General features: G+C 37.0%; 1 protein-coding gene across 4 annotated transcripts in view; it reads left to right on the forward strand.

Annotated features, from left to right (window-relative positions):
• Positions 1-14,620, forward strand: part of SPRED1 (sprouty related EVH1 domain containing 1) — a 64,636-nt gene that overhangs the window by 30,557 nt on the left and 19,459 nt on the right. For all 4 annotated transcript variants that reach the window (XM_030481867.1, XM_030481868.1, XM_030481869.1 and 1 more), the window contains 2 exons: positions 6,034-6,208; positions 14,178-14,346. In XM_030481867.1, the coding sequence (XP_030337727.1) occupies positions 6,034-6,208; positions 14,178-14,346 (344 nt within the window). The remainder of the gene's footprint in view (positions 1-6,033; positions 6,209-14,177; positions 14,347-14,620) is intronic.

A 14,620-nucleotide genomic window follows, 5' to 3' on the forward strand; every position in this document is an offset into this window, starting at 1 on the left:
TGTAGTGGAGTTTTTCCACATAGTTTTTTCCTTTGCCATTTTGGGTTCTAGCCATTTTGCTTGGTAGTTCAGGTTTATGTAAGTAGAATTTTGTGTTGGTTTGGTTTAGTTTTTCGTTTGAGCAGGAATGTCTTATTCAGGTTTTTCTGCAAAGTCCAAAGCTCTTCAGTAAATCATTGTGGGTATCTTAAATGTAACAGCATTTGTCTATAGTTCCTCCTGGAAATCCATGTCTGGTCTTGCTAAGCTACTCACAAAATAAATTTCCTAGACATAGTAGCTGTGTGTGGTTGCTGTACCTCCTGTCTTTACTGTGAAGAATACCTCTTGCATCTATCTTGAAGGAGAAAATTTGCAATGTTTTGCCTTCTATGAGCATAATAGTTTGGTGTAGATTCTGGTTTGCTGGTACAATTTTAAGAGGAGAAAACTAACAGTCATGCAAGGCAGAGCCTGATATGGTAGCTGTTATTATGGCAAAACATATATAGTTTCCTTTTAATAAAAATTAATAGGATGTATTGTCATGTTTTATTGATGTAAATTGTCTTTAGTACTCATGCTGTATTCGCATGTCCTTCTGTTCTAGATAAGTCATTAATGTTTTGTGCCAATGGCAGTCATTCTCTAAACCTTTAGTAACAAAGGGATTTATATCAGCAGCAGCAAAGGGATATGTTCATGTGATACTGGTGAAATAATTTATTTTTTCTAAATTGAGTCAATACTCAAGAAATGTTATCTGCAAGTAAAACAGACTTCAGCTCAGTGGTCTGGTGTTACCTTTTGGTATTCTGGGTATGCACGTACTCATGAGCACTTCTCTAGCTGGGAATTGTAAAATCTTCTGCTAAGCTGTTTGGACAGTAAGACCCATAAAAAGCCAAGTGTGATTCATGTATGCTCTTTGGGTGAGATTGCAAACACATAAGTATATTGCACCAGAAGTTGGAGGGATTAAAGTACATGTGTAAAGTGCCAGTCAAAGGTAAAGAGCCTTGATCCATGACCAGTTCACATTTGGAGATCAGCCTGGAGATGTTACTTTGTGTGCTAGCAAAGATAGTTTAATTTCATAGCAAAGTGTGTCACGATTTTTCGGAACGCCTTTTTTATCTTAGCCTTGTCAGAAGTGTTTAAATAGCAGTTGTGCATAGTGACAACTCTTACTTCAAAGTATCATGAATTCCCATAAATTAACCCATATTAGTTATAATTATAAAGTTGTATTTTATTGAAATTGCTCTGCTATGAAATACAATATTAAATACAAGAAAGGATCACAGAATAATTGAGGTTGGAAGGGACCTCTGGATGTCATCTTAGCCACCACACCCTGCTCAAGGAGGGCCACATAAAACAGTTTACCCAGGACTATATCCAGGAAGCTTTTGAATATCTCTTAAGGATGGAGACTCCACAACTTCTCTAGGCAACCTGTGCCAGTGCTCAGGCACCCTAACAGTGAAAAAGTCATTCCTGATGTTAAAATGTATTTCTATATGTTCCTAAGATACCTCTGAGTCTTTCCTAGGCTGAACAGTTCCAGTTCTCTCAGCCTTCCCTCATGACTGGGCTCCAGCCCCATAACCATCTTAGTGGCCGTTGCTGGACTCTGCCAGTAGCTCCTTATCACTTTTGTATTGGGGAGCTCAGCACTGGATGTGGCTATCCAGGTGTGCCCTCACCAGTGCTGAGCAGAGGGCAAGGATCACCTCCCTTGGCCTGATGGCAGTGCTTTTCCTAAGGCAGGCCAGAACACCACTGGCATCTGTTGTCTCAAGGGCACATTGCCGGCTTTTGGTCAACCTGATGTCTACATGAAACCCAAGGTCTCTTTCTGCAAATCTGCTTTCCAGCTTTGAAAGAAACCATAATGCTAAATATTTTTACTGAAGCGAAGAGGGTCTGTTTCTCATATAGTTCAGGTTATAATTCCCATTGAAGATCCAGGTTTCTTGATGATGATGGTAGTAAGCTTTATAGTACTAAAACCAATTTGCAGTTACAGTTCAATTGTATTAAAAAACATTTCTTGAGATCGCTGTTACTATTTTTCAGTCCTATATTAAAATAGTAATGTGCAGGATGCAACACAAATAAAAGAATGTTAATGCTTAATACGTATTTAGGAGAGGGAAGACTTGTATACGGTTGGAACTGGGTTAAAATAAATGTAGTGTAACAAGCATGGCAGGGGGGTTGGAACTAGATGATCTTAAGGTCCTTTCCAATCCAGACCATTCTGTGATTCTGTAAGATAGCTGCTTTTGTTTTCTTCTTTTCCTCCTTCAACTTCTTTTCCCCTTTTTCTCTGGGAAAAATATTTTGGCAGAAAATTCTTAACCTTCATTCTCTTTTGGATCACTGATGAAAGAAAGGACAAATGTTGTAATAATGTTTGGTATCTTTAATTGGCTTGGTGTTACACATAAGAAATACCACAAATTATCAAAATCATTTACTTTTTATTAAAAAAAACATGTAATGATGAAATTATAGTTGTGTTCCTCCTCCCAGCCATCAGATGCAGGATTAGTTGCTGAGCTGAAGGTCCCAGCCTGTCAAGATCAGTGGAGTGCTTCCTGGGCTTGGAACAACAGTTTGGTCATCCAGGTCACAAGTTAGTTTGGACCCAAGAGCATTACACTGGTATAAACACAGCTTTTGGAGGGAGGAGAGTGCCTTTAAACTCTGTGGTCGGATTTTAATGCTTAATGCTCTTAAAATAAAGTTGATGGCAGGCAAGGACTGTAAGTCTTGTATCTTCCCTGTCCACTTAACGGTTTGTAGCCCTGTGTGTCGCCACTGGATGCTTTCTCAGGCTTCTTAGCTCACCCAACTCCAGCTTTTGATTTTTGGTACAAGAATCATCTTCATTTGCTAATATTTTTAGAATGAAACTTCAGACAATATGCTATGCTATCTTAAGATGACTTCATTTCTGCCTTGAGTTTCCAGTTGCCACAAGCAAAATCAGGGGTCTCAGGAAAGATTGGATGTAATACAACAGGTTTGGGCCTGCTCTTGCAGTGCTGCTCTTCATGTTATATTTCATATGCTTGTGCTAGCAATAAAGTGCAATGCTCAACTGATTGATTGCTCTGTTTGGTTGGTTTCCTTTTGTTTAGTTATTCCTGATAGAGCTGCTAAACATGCAAGAGTAAGTAAAAATGTTAGGTTGTTAGTGTAGTGCCGGAAAACACTGGAGCCTTATGTGCCCTTTTTCCCCCAGCTAAGCTACATCAGCAGTTCAGCAATTTGTTCCAAAATTCCCATATGTAGATGAGGGCTAAAATGCTTAGAGATAAAAGCATTTTGGTAGCACCAGCAGTGTGACAGGCAGACGCTATTTTGTTTGCAGAGGATTCTGGAAATGGAAATCACTCTTAAGTCCTGCTGCTGATTTGTAGCTAATTGCAAACCAGCTTGTATTGTTACTAAAAATAACTATTGTTGCCAATTGTGAGTCCCTGTAGAATTTAAAAAATAATATTAAACAACAACAACAACACAAAATTAAGCAATCTCTTCATAGTCTTTGGCATTGTTGCAAGTACAGTAATGAATTTGTCTAGTTAATTTACAGGGTGGAAAAAAAAGTGTTGCCATTTAAGAGGTTATTCATTAGGTGTTACCTGTTGGGGAATTTTATTTTGGCTCTTGCGCTAATGCAGTGGGTTTGACAGTAGTTTCTAGAATATTTGAAAGGGTAAATCTTGTTTAAAACAGTTTAGAAAATATGGAAGCAAAACACAAGAATGTTAAGTAAACCAGACTGGGTGGCTCTGTATAGGGAAGGGGGGGAAAAACCCCAACACTGTCAGAAATCTTATGGCAAATGGAAGTAGCAAAGCCATTGAGGTATGATATGTATCCTCCATCTTTGCTTCTCCTTAGTAATCCTTGAGAAGAAAATAGATGTGGAGTGTAAACTTTCATTTAAAAAAAAAAAAAAAGAAAAGTAAAAAATTAATCTGTTATAGTTCAAGTTTTTTCATGTAGCCTGAGTGAAGTTCTGTGATATCCCTAAATGATGTTTAACTGAACTGCTGCTGCAGTCTGTTGGTATACAAAAGAGATCACTAATATTCAGATTTATGACCAAATTTATAGAATGAATAACTTATAAGCTAAATTGGTGGTTCACTTGACTGGAGAATAGCAAAGAGTGTGTAGGTTTAACTAGTTGGTGCATCCTATTTCTGTTTCACAGGAAAGTCCCAGTGTCCTCAGTTTCTGTCAGAAGAGGCCTCTTCACCTGAGACAAATGAGATAAAAGACTTTATGTGTCTGAAGTGTACAGCTACAGTCTGAACTTATCTCTGACTGAAATACAGTAATAGAGACCAATGAACAATTCGATTTTCAGTAATATTATTAAGCACCAAGATATAGCCTTTTTTATTTGCAGCTATTAGAATTGATAGATGCATACAATGAAGGATTGGATTTTTCTTGATTATATTTATCTGCTGTGTGGGAGAAGTTAGTAAAAGATGTTGGTACAGAAATGGTGAGAAACATTGACTGAACTGTCATTTTAACTATGAGGTTTAGGGGGAGGAGGAGGATGATTTTTTTGCTTGGAGGGAGCAAACAAAGTCTCTACAAACAAATTCGCTTGCCTATAAACTAAAATTAGATAGTCTTGTTTTATTTCCCATTTTGCAAGCCGTTATGCATTTAAGCTGTAGATGCTTGCAGCAAAATTCTTTTTTTTTTTATATATATATATATATGTGAATCATATGTGTGAATCATGTGTGTGAGAACGTAATATATTAAGTACGCAAAGAAGCCTACCTTCAGTTATTTTGGGACATTTTGGAAAATAAAAAAAAGGCAAGAAGTGATCACTTTAAAATACAACAGTTTGATGAATGGCTATATCACAAATAAGTTTGTACAGAAGGAACAACTTTTTCTAGTGTTTCCTATTCAGTCCTTAAATTTGATATTACTAATGCCAATTAGCATAAATACTTAAGCCCTCAATCAGCAGTATGTTGCAAAAGATACTGTGAAGCTAATTTCTTTTAAAGTGTTGGAATGTTCATTCATGGACTGTTGCATTCATGCAGTAAACCATACTTCGAACGTAGGATCTTATAACATCCTTGGTAAATCATGGGGCTTTCTAGCTGATGTAGCAGCAAATTCATAAGCAAAACTAAGGTGTGTCATTTATTTTTAAAGAAATAAAACCTGAGAGGGAGAAGGTCACCAAAACCTTTTTCCAAGACTCTGGAAAAGGAATTTGGCTTTTAATTAGTGAAGTAATAACCATTTGTTTATTTTGTAAAAATGCTAAATCATGGAAAAATCTGTTAAATTGTAAAATGCAAGTAATTTTCCACACACTGCGAATACAGGAGAGAACTAGTTAGTAGATACTGCAAATAGTAAGTTTTGAGTAGCCGTAACTGGTTTTGTTGTCAAACCCCACAGCGTGTGTGCTCTGACCTACTCTTGCAAAGGACGGGTTATGTGTGTGGGGAAGAGGGAGGGAGGAATGAAGGGAAGCAGGGTTTCTGGCTAGGAGCCTGTTCTTGTTTAGATTTCAGTGGCAGAAGGCCTGACCTCTTTCTGCTTTCTTGTTCTCTTTTCTATGCAATTTCATGGTGGCTGACTGGCTTCACGATTAGCCTGAAGTAAATCAGGAGTTGATTCTTATTCTCTTCCCACCCCTGGCCATGTCTAGCTGGATCACTGACTGTAAAGTTTTTAGCCAAATATCAGTTTTGACTCTGAGGAACTACATTGTCTGGTTAAGTTTTTTTAAAAGGAATTGCATGTAAGCTCCAAGAAGTCCTAATGAAGGCATAAAAATAGAGAGGAACATTTTTTTAGAGGGTTATCTTAGCCTGGTTTCTTCTAGGTGGCTGTTATGGAAGGATTGAACCTCCACAGTATTATCATGATCTTGGTTGTGGGTTTGTAATTTTTTGTTGTTGCTTTGTTTTTTATTTAACTAGATTTAGCTGGGTTTTGTTTATGGAAAACTAATTTCTTCTTTTGCATCTCTTCCAGTAATAGTTATGCACGAGTGCGAGCTGTGGTGATGACCCGGGATGACTCAAGTGGTGGATGGTTACCACTTGGAGGGGGTGGACTAAGCTGTGTCACGGTCTTCAAAGTCATTCCCCAGGAAGAGAATAGCTGTGCTGATTTTCTTATCCATGGAGAACGACTCAGGGATAAAACGGTAACAATTTGCATCTGTTTACTGTTCCTATTAAAACCACATAGGACCTAAGAGTATATGTTTGTTTATTGTTGCCTGTAGACTAGAAAGTGGATTTATAGTCTCAGCCTAATGCTGTTGCTGAGCTTTTGTCCATATCAGTGATTATATACCTAAAGAGCCAGTTATTTGTTTTAGGTGTAATACCATGCATTTCTAGAATTAAGCACGTTGATCTTTTAGGAACTTTAGAAGATACTTTTTGTTCATTGCGGATTTCCATCCATTTGAGGAAACATTTTGCTATTCAGGTGTTTTTTCCAGTGGAGGGTTAAAGTTAAAACTTCTTGTTAATCTGTTTATACACCAATGATACTGTGTTTAATAGGAGTGTTGGAAAATGAGAACTTGTTAAAAACACAAATTTCGAGGAATTCCTCAGTAATGATTCAGTTATGGAATTTGGCTATGGCAAAAAGTAGCCATTGTACATGAAAACAACTTTTGTATTGGATGAAAGCATGAAGCTGACAGGCCCAAGAATTGATCTGGTTTGATGAACACATAGACAGTACTCATTTATCAGCTACATTAAATAAAATACCAGAAACTTGCCTTAAACAGCCTCACAAAAGGAAAACCGGGGTAGGATCGCAGCCATTTCTACATGCAGACCTATGGAAGACAAAATTGGCTTACTAAGGCTTGCTTGGCTACTCATGTGCCAAATAGGTTTCTGATGGGGGGGTGTCTTACTGTGGAAACAAAGAGAAGTGAGGAAAGCACAAAACCTCCATCTTAATGACTTCTATCAAGAACTTTTCTGCCAATAATCTAAGACTTCTGTATAAGCTTAAAGGTAGAACTGCTTCTTATACTGTACTGATGATTCTTTTTCAAGCGTATCAGTTTCTCTCAAGGCAGGACTGCTGAGTTTTCCGCCTTACTGTGGCTGTTGTAGGAAGAGAGCATATAAATAGAAATTCTGCTGACTCAGTTGTTTCGGGGAGGCGTAGTGCTATTAGCAGAGTACCCTGTGTTCCTGCACAACTATGTGCACCTGCAGTTCCTTCCTCACTTTGCAGTAGTTCCCTTTAGAACTTTTTTTAGCCTTACTGAGGCTGTTTTTGAGGGGCTTAATTGCATTTAAAGATACTTGACAGTTTTCTCTTAATTCTTCATACTTTTGACGTTCACAGCTTGCCTTCACAATCTGAGGGTAATAAAATGCTCAGAACTGAAAGCTGGTTTAATGTTTCTCCCTCATGCATATGAAAATGTCGTAGCCATCGGCATCCTGATCTGTTTGCGCTCACGCTGCTGCTTCCCGTGGGCAAGCCTTGTTTTGTTTCCACTGCTGCTAGTAGGCTTTAAATGTCTCTGCTCCTCTTCCTGTCCAAAATTGAGCTCAGGTTAGTGTGAATATGTTTTCCGAACATTGTCCTGAACAGTTGGTTTGAGTGTTTGTTGGTTTCTTTTTATTGTTGTTTTTTGGTTTGGTTTTTTTGTGTGTCCCCCCCCCCCCATCCTGTGTCCATCTGTCCTCCCCCCTGCTGCCCACAGATGTGACTAACTAGTCTGTCAGGGCAGATTTTGATCTTGCAGCAGTTTTAGGACGTTGCTGTTGGAAGTCAATTCCTCAAACACATAGGATAAAAGATGGAAGAAACATGGCTAGGAAGAACGCCTATCCAGTGTATATTGAATAAAGTTCAGGAAACTAACAAATTCAGATTAAGGCTATGGGGAAGAATACTGTAGAGCGAGTAATGCTGGGTGACGAAGTAAGATGAAGCTATGTATGTGTATATTTCCTCAGACTTCAAATAATGCACTTATAAGCAACAACTAATGTGTAATGAATTAACAACAGTTGCACAGTATGCAACAAGACCCCTGTTGACATAAAAGAAACAAGATCCTACACCAAGGTATGTGAGGACATTGTTGGGTCATAACACCTTTTCAGAAGGACCACAACACGGACTGGAAGAGAAATTCTGTTGGTTGTTAATCGAGTCACTGTTCTGATTTTCAATATAATTAATGCTTTCACGTTTTTTCTTAAGATATCCCTTTGGATTCACTGTTCAAGCACAAATTTAAACCTTTTCTTTAATGAAGCCAAATAACTGGGTTTTTAGTCCAAATAGAGTTGACAGGTGACTATTATATTTCATAACACAAAGAAAAGACCAGGAAAAACACCACCAAGAAGTTGAAATGCAATTAACAGTTTCAACAGAAGGGGTGGAGAAGGCTGTGTTCTCAAAGAGGATACCCTGAAAAGGACTGTTGAAGATTACTTTAGCGACACAAAATACTTTCTTCTTTTTTTCTGTAAAAATAAAGTAAAAGTTGAAGTTGTTACGGGTTCATCATGTTTGCTGTTGAGTAGGGACTAAGTATTTTGATCATCTGATTTTGAGTTATACTGAATCTGCTGTTTCTGTGCTCCAGCATCACTCTAATCTCATTTTAGAATGGCCTTGGTGTGTAAATCTGAATAAACTCTGAGGTTACTTGTAGTTGGTATACTTGGTTGCTCTGCCATTGTATTTGCAAAGAGAAAGTGACACTATTGTTTTAAAAAAGCTTCTCAACCATAAATCATTTTGAACATTTCCGTTATTCAGACTTTGAGCACATGCGTCTTCAGGAGCGCTTAAGCTATTGTAGTATCCAGAAGTCATTACAGCTCAGTCAGCTGGACACGATTTCCAGGCCGTTCACTTTTTTGCAAGGTACACACAGCCATTTCTGAAAATACTCTTAGGGATTAAAAAAGAAAATAATCTTTAAAAATGAAATCTTCTCTCACTCTACCCACCTCTTCCTCCCCCATTATACATTGTTAAAATACCTTTATAACTAGATTATATTTTTATTTCCTCTGGCCCATGAGTCTTTCTTTTCTGAACTGGCTCAGCTTCCAGAAAAGGTGCAGAAATTCCCTCATCCTGGAAAGCCTATAGCATGGGATTTGGAGCACTTTTCTGGGACACAGGGGAGCATGGGGTTTGAAATGCCTCAGGTTAGAGAGCAAATGGAATTCAGGTAATTACTTTTACCTAAGATAAGTGGGAATCATAATGCCAGTATTACTGGTCAGCCTATGTGTCAGTAGGAAGGTGGAATTTATTCCAAAGCAACTTGAAATCCATAGGTGAGGTATTTGATGGAGGTATATTCCAGGTGCCTCTTAAATGATTATAATAAAAATTAGATATTTTTTATCTCTTCTCTTACTGTTGCTTGTAAACTAGCTTTAGTTGCTGCTTTTCCAAGTACTGCTTCTGACACTACGTTGCAATTCCATTCCAATGTGCTGGATCTCTCCATGTATTTTATAGGTTATGTAGGCATTTAATAATAATTAATTAAAGACACTAGATCTCAGTCAGTAACTTAGCTCTGTAAATTAAGTACTTTGAGACTGACCATCAAAATATTGAAGTTCCTTGTTGGGGAGGAGGAGTGGTGGGGAGGGGGTGAATGTGGAGGAGGGTGAGAGTTTCTTGTTTCTTTATATACCCAAGAGTTAAATTGCTATCAGCTCTTTTATGAACCACCTTCAGTCTACATTTAGAAGTTCCAATATTTTTGTGCAGTACTGAGCTGTTTAAAACATGTCATGGGGTTCACAAAAAGCATCCTAGTTATCTGAGGAAAAAAAATCAAAGTGGTGGCACCACTGAATTAATTTAGGAAAGGGAATGCTCCCCAGTAGTTTGCTCAAGTTGTTTAGATCTGCGTTGGAATGTAAGGGTATTTTGTGAAGACTTTGACATAATTACATGTTTCCTCCTTTATTATACTCACCTTCCTAGATCTGGCTCCAGCCAGTCTGCTTGGAACAATTGCACTCCCTCCTAACCTGGTCAGGTCTGCTGCTCTCTTTTACTGTGTTTACAGTGGCTCTCTTCTATCTTAATAGTATTAGTGTTAAACATACATTAGGCTCAACCTCACAGTTTTTTAGGGTTTGGTGAATTTTACATTCTTGAATGAGAAGTTTAATCTTCATTTAAAAGTCTTCATTTCTTGAATGAAAAGTCTAACAGACTTTTCTGCTTGATTTTATTTTTATTCTCCAGTCCTTTGCCATGCAAGTGTTTACTGAAAGAAAACAAAAAGTTACTAGTATCTTTTGGGTCATGAGTTGGGAGTGAGGAAGTTTAAAAACTTTCTTGTGAAGAACAGGTACTTGTGTAAAGGGAGAGATACAAAGCTGAAACTGAATATAAATACTGCTCTGTTCTAAAAATCTGCTGTTCAGAAACTTAATCATTTACTTTTTGAATTGGCTTTAAAGATTGAGAAAAGATTGATTCTCATGAGCTGTAGTACAGCCCTTACATTATCTTTCTTCTTGAATTAGGAAAAAAAAAAAAGCACACACAGGATAATAATCATGTCACAGGGTCGTGGTGTTGCTGGGGCCACATGGTCTATAGCATGAATATACTCGGGTCATGCTGCTTGTCCCAAGACTAGAGAAAAGCCTTTGATTCTGTTCAGCAGAAAAAGCATTCAGAAGTTTCACCAAAACTGTGCACTTATATGTTTGTAGATTTGGGCTGGGAATGAAAAATTGAGAAATTATCTACATGTAATCCTGTATTTAAGCTGTTGAAGGTACAGCTAGAAACCAGTAGAATAGTATCCAGTATCTAGAAATGTTCAATTATGGGGTCTGTTATCAAAACAGAAAAATGTATATGTTTCTGAAATAAGCACTAGATAATGATGCTAATATCTTATATGCTCATTTTTGTTAAAAAGTATTTGGGTTTGAAATGTTGAGGTTTAAAATTTCTCACTTTAGAGATTCATCTTGTCTGCACAAGCCAAATAGTTTCTAATATCTTTAAAGAATGCAGCTTGTAGAAGTGGGAAAAGAAACATGGGTCAAGCAAGTATTTTTATGATTAGCTATGAACTTGCTAGTGTTGCTCCTAATGACATATGGCTAGTAAAGGATTTTTTTTTCTTTTTTCTCATTAAATAGTAGTAAGTAGACACAGCCCTATTTATGCTCTGAGAATTTAGATCTTGATCATGTGGATCTGGAGCTTTTCTGTTTTGAGTCTGATAACTCTGCAACATTTCCCATTATATGCTAAGGTGGCTGCTTCATATTGGTGTTGAAGTCTTATATTAAGCTTCTAAATGAAGAAAACCTTCAGAACAGTAACCCATGTTTATTAAAAAATGCAGTTTTGTTATGTTGTAGTCACTTACTTACAATGTTGCAGGTTTTTGTCGTGCTTATCACTGGAGACCTTAGGGAAGGTCTACCTAAAAAAGGTTTGGGAAGGCAGGTTTTTGGTAGCTGTGTGGGAGAGTATTATACCCTCTTCACATATGATGTGGAGAGTTCAGACCATAGCAAAGTATAGTAAAAATATTTGGAGTTTTGTATGTTCTGAAGACCTGAAAAAAAAATTTGTATTGCTAAAGGCTTGGTTTCCATTTCCAGGCCTTGGAGATAGATGTATTAGGACACTTCCTCCCCAGTTCTACTGGTACTTTGCATACTTCAGCATGAAGAAGCCTTTGATGGCATTATGTTTAGCACAGGGAAAAAAAGTACGTTGCAAAGTGTAAAAGTGTTCTGGTGATGGGGAAATGTTTTAGGAGATGGTTGGTTGGTTGGTTGATTTAGGTTTTTAGTATTTCTGGATGCAACAAAAACTATGGAAGGCAGGGTTTTTATAGATTTGTGTCCTACTGCTAATTCTGACCTACATCTTTTGAGTTTTCTCTCAGGTTGGGCAGGCATAAAGTCTCGCCTACATGGATTCTTATATTTGACAACACATACGGTTTTGATGCAACTAGTCTTTCCCCTTTCAGTGCCCTTAACCACTTATCTCCTGTGTTAACTGGTCTCTTTTCATACGGCTTTAGATCTGAAAAATCAGTATTGTCCTGTTAAAATTTGTTGTTTCCTCAAACCAAGCTGAAAACAATTATGGTGTTTGATAAGATGTTTGCTTGTTTTGTTAATGATTGCTTGTCTTATGAAATGTTGTGAGGTTTGGAGGATGGGGGTGGTATTCGAAGGTTGAGGTGGTAGCAGTGTTGTTTTTTGGGTTATGGGGTTGGTTTGGGGTTTTCTGCTTTGGTTTGGATTTCTTTGAAAATTATAGCTTTGGCTCAATAAAGTATTAATCCAGTAGTTTATCTGCAGTGGTACACTATCTTTTAAAAATATTTGTCATTCAGGTATGAATTTTCAGTATAAAATAGTCTGGATTAACTCCTTTGGGAGCAAGTATTCACTAAGATGCTGTAAAATGCAGTACTTCTTGTTGATATTTTGGGTGAAACTGCACACAAAATATAGTGTGAAAAAGCTGGTGTTTAATATAGTAGAGATCCCCCAAAAGTACTCACAGACCTAGAAAATGCATCGATTTGAGAAATCTTCAAATTTTAACTCCTCATTTTAGGAGGAAGCAAGTTTAAAAGCATCAAAAGGATCAAAGAATGATCATTTAATACATAATAGAACTGCAGAATTGTACATTTTTTTTTATTTTTTTTTTTATCCTGCAGCACCTTTTCCTGCACATCTGCAGCAAATAGTTAGGTTCTTTCCTGTGCTTCCTTGTAGGCAGTTGTACCTACATTTTGTTGATCATGTAGGGAATCAAAGTGGAGTAACAAAAATTATTTCTGGACATAAAAACTGAAAGAGTTTATATGTACAGAAATAATGTCATCCTTCTAGTGATAGAGCTAAAAGGCAGTAAAACTCAAGATGATTAGTGGTGGGGTGTAGGATAATGAAGAGCAGGAGAAAAAAACCAAACTATTTTCCTATATAATAGGTAAGGAAAAGAGAGGAAGAACACAAAAGATTTGCAAGAATAATCTAAGTTCAGACAGACATTTCTTTTTAAATTTGGAGATTATCTGTTATAATTAACCTCATTTTTTCCACATGCTGTAAGAAATTTTGTATTTTTCTCTCAAAGCTGCATATGTAACAATTAAAAATCTAATTCTGGAAATACATTAATGCTGAAATGATATAATATTAAAATTCCTCAGTCATCTCTCAGTGAGGGTTTTAGAATCTAGTAGTAATACAGCGATACAGGTTGTCTTGCTCTGCCTTTTATTATACCTAGTGCAACAGGAACAGATCGGTGCATGTCCCACTGTAATTTCTTGTTTACCTTGGATTGTTTTTAATCAAGAAACATTCAATGTAACAATGTTGCATAAAATAAATTTTGCAGGTAAATGAATTATGCAAATATTTCTAAAAACAGCCAGTTTAAAGTGGGGAAATGATGTGAAGGCTGCAACTTTGCTTATTAACTGAAAATGCATGTATATATTTTTGTAGCTAAATAATTCTGTTAATTATTTCTAATTACTGTTTTCATTATAGTTGAGCACGAGCCATAAATACATTTGTATCTAGGTACAGGCAGTAATACATTCAAAAAGATTTTAGTTCTGACTAATTCCAGTTTTTAAAACGATTCTCCTGTCTAGTAGCCTTTCTGGGAGAAAACTGTTGTGGCCCGAAAGCAGCATAAAGTTAGTCTAGTGCTTAAAAGTTTGATAGAATAAGGATACAAATAAGATTCCCAGTGATAGAGTAATACCTGATATCAGCACAGTAATGCTTTTCGGGGTGTGGCCTATTTCATTTGCTGAAATGATAAGCAAGTCTGTACTGACAGAAGTGCTTGCTATAGGGATCATATACTTTTGAGGCTGGGAAGATTCACTCTGTATACAAATAGTGTCCTTAACCCATTCCACCTATGAGCAACTGTTAGTGAGTAATTTGCCCATAATGGAAACAAAGTTAAAATTACATCCTCGTAACAGGAAGAAATTTAAATAGAGGCCATTACCTGCTCTTATGATGTATGTTTTCCGGTAATTCACAAAGACTAAATTTTGTTCTCAAATTTGATATATTGGTCAGTGATATCCTGTCCTTCTGTCTTCTTTCTGGAAGGTGGTCTTGGAATGCACATTAAAGAAGGACCTCGTTTACAACAAAGTTACTCCTACTTTTTACCACTGGAAGATTGATGACAAAAAGTTTGGCCTCACATTTCAAAGTCCTGCTGATGCAAGAGCATTTGATAGAGGTATTCGGAGAGCAGTAGAGGATATTTCTCAAGGTACATATTTCAGAGGAAGGGGCTGGGGCGGGGGGGCATATCTTGACTGTTCAGTAAATAAGTCTAAGCACTTTGCTTAACATTAATGCTGGCAGTATTTAAGGATGTGAATTGATCTATAGCATATTGAGATTTTAACAGGTTTTTAATAGTACTTCTGGCATTTCTAAAGTGCCATTGATCCAAATGTCTTAAACCATTTCACAAACACTAATAAGGTAATTTCCCAAAATATTCCTCCCTAGTAAAGCGTTGGCTCTATTTTTTATAGATG

Source organism: Strigops habroptila, chromosome 4 (assembly GCF_004027225.2).
Source record: "Strigops habroptila isolate Jane chromosome 4, bStrHab1.2.pri, whole genome shotgun sequence".
NCBI lineage: Eukaryota > Metazoa > Chordata > Aves > Psittaciformes > Psittacidae > Strigops > Strigops habroptila.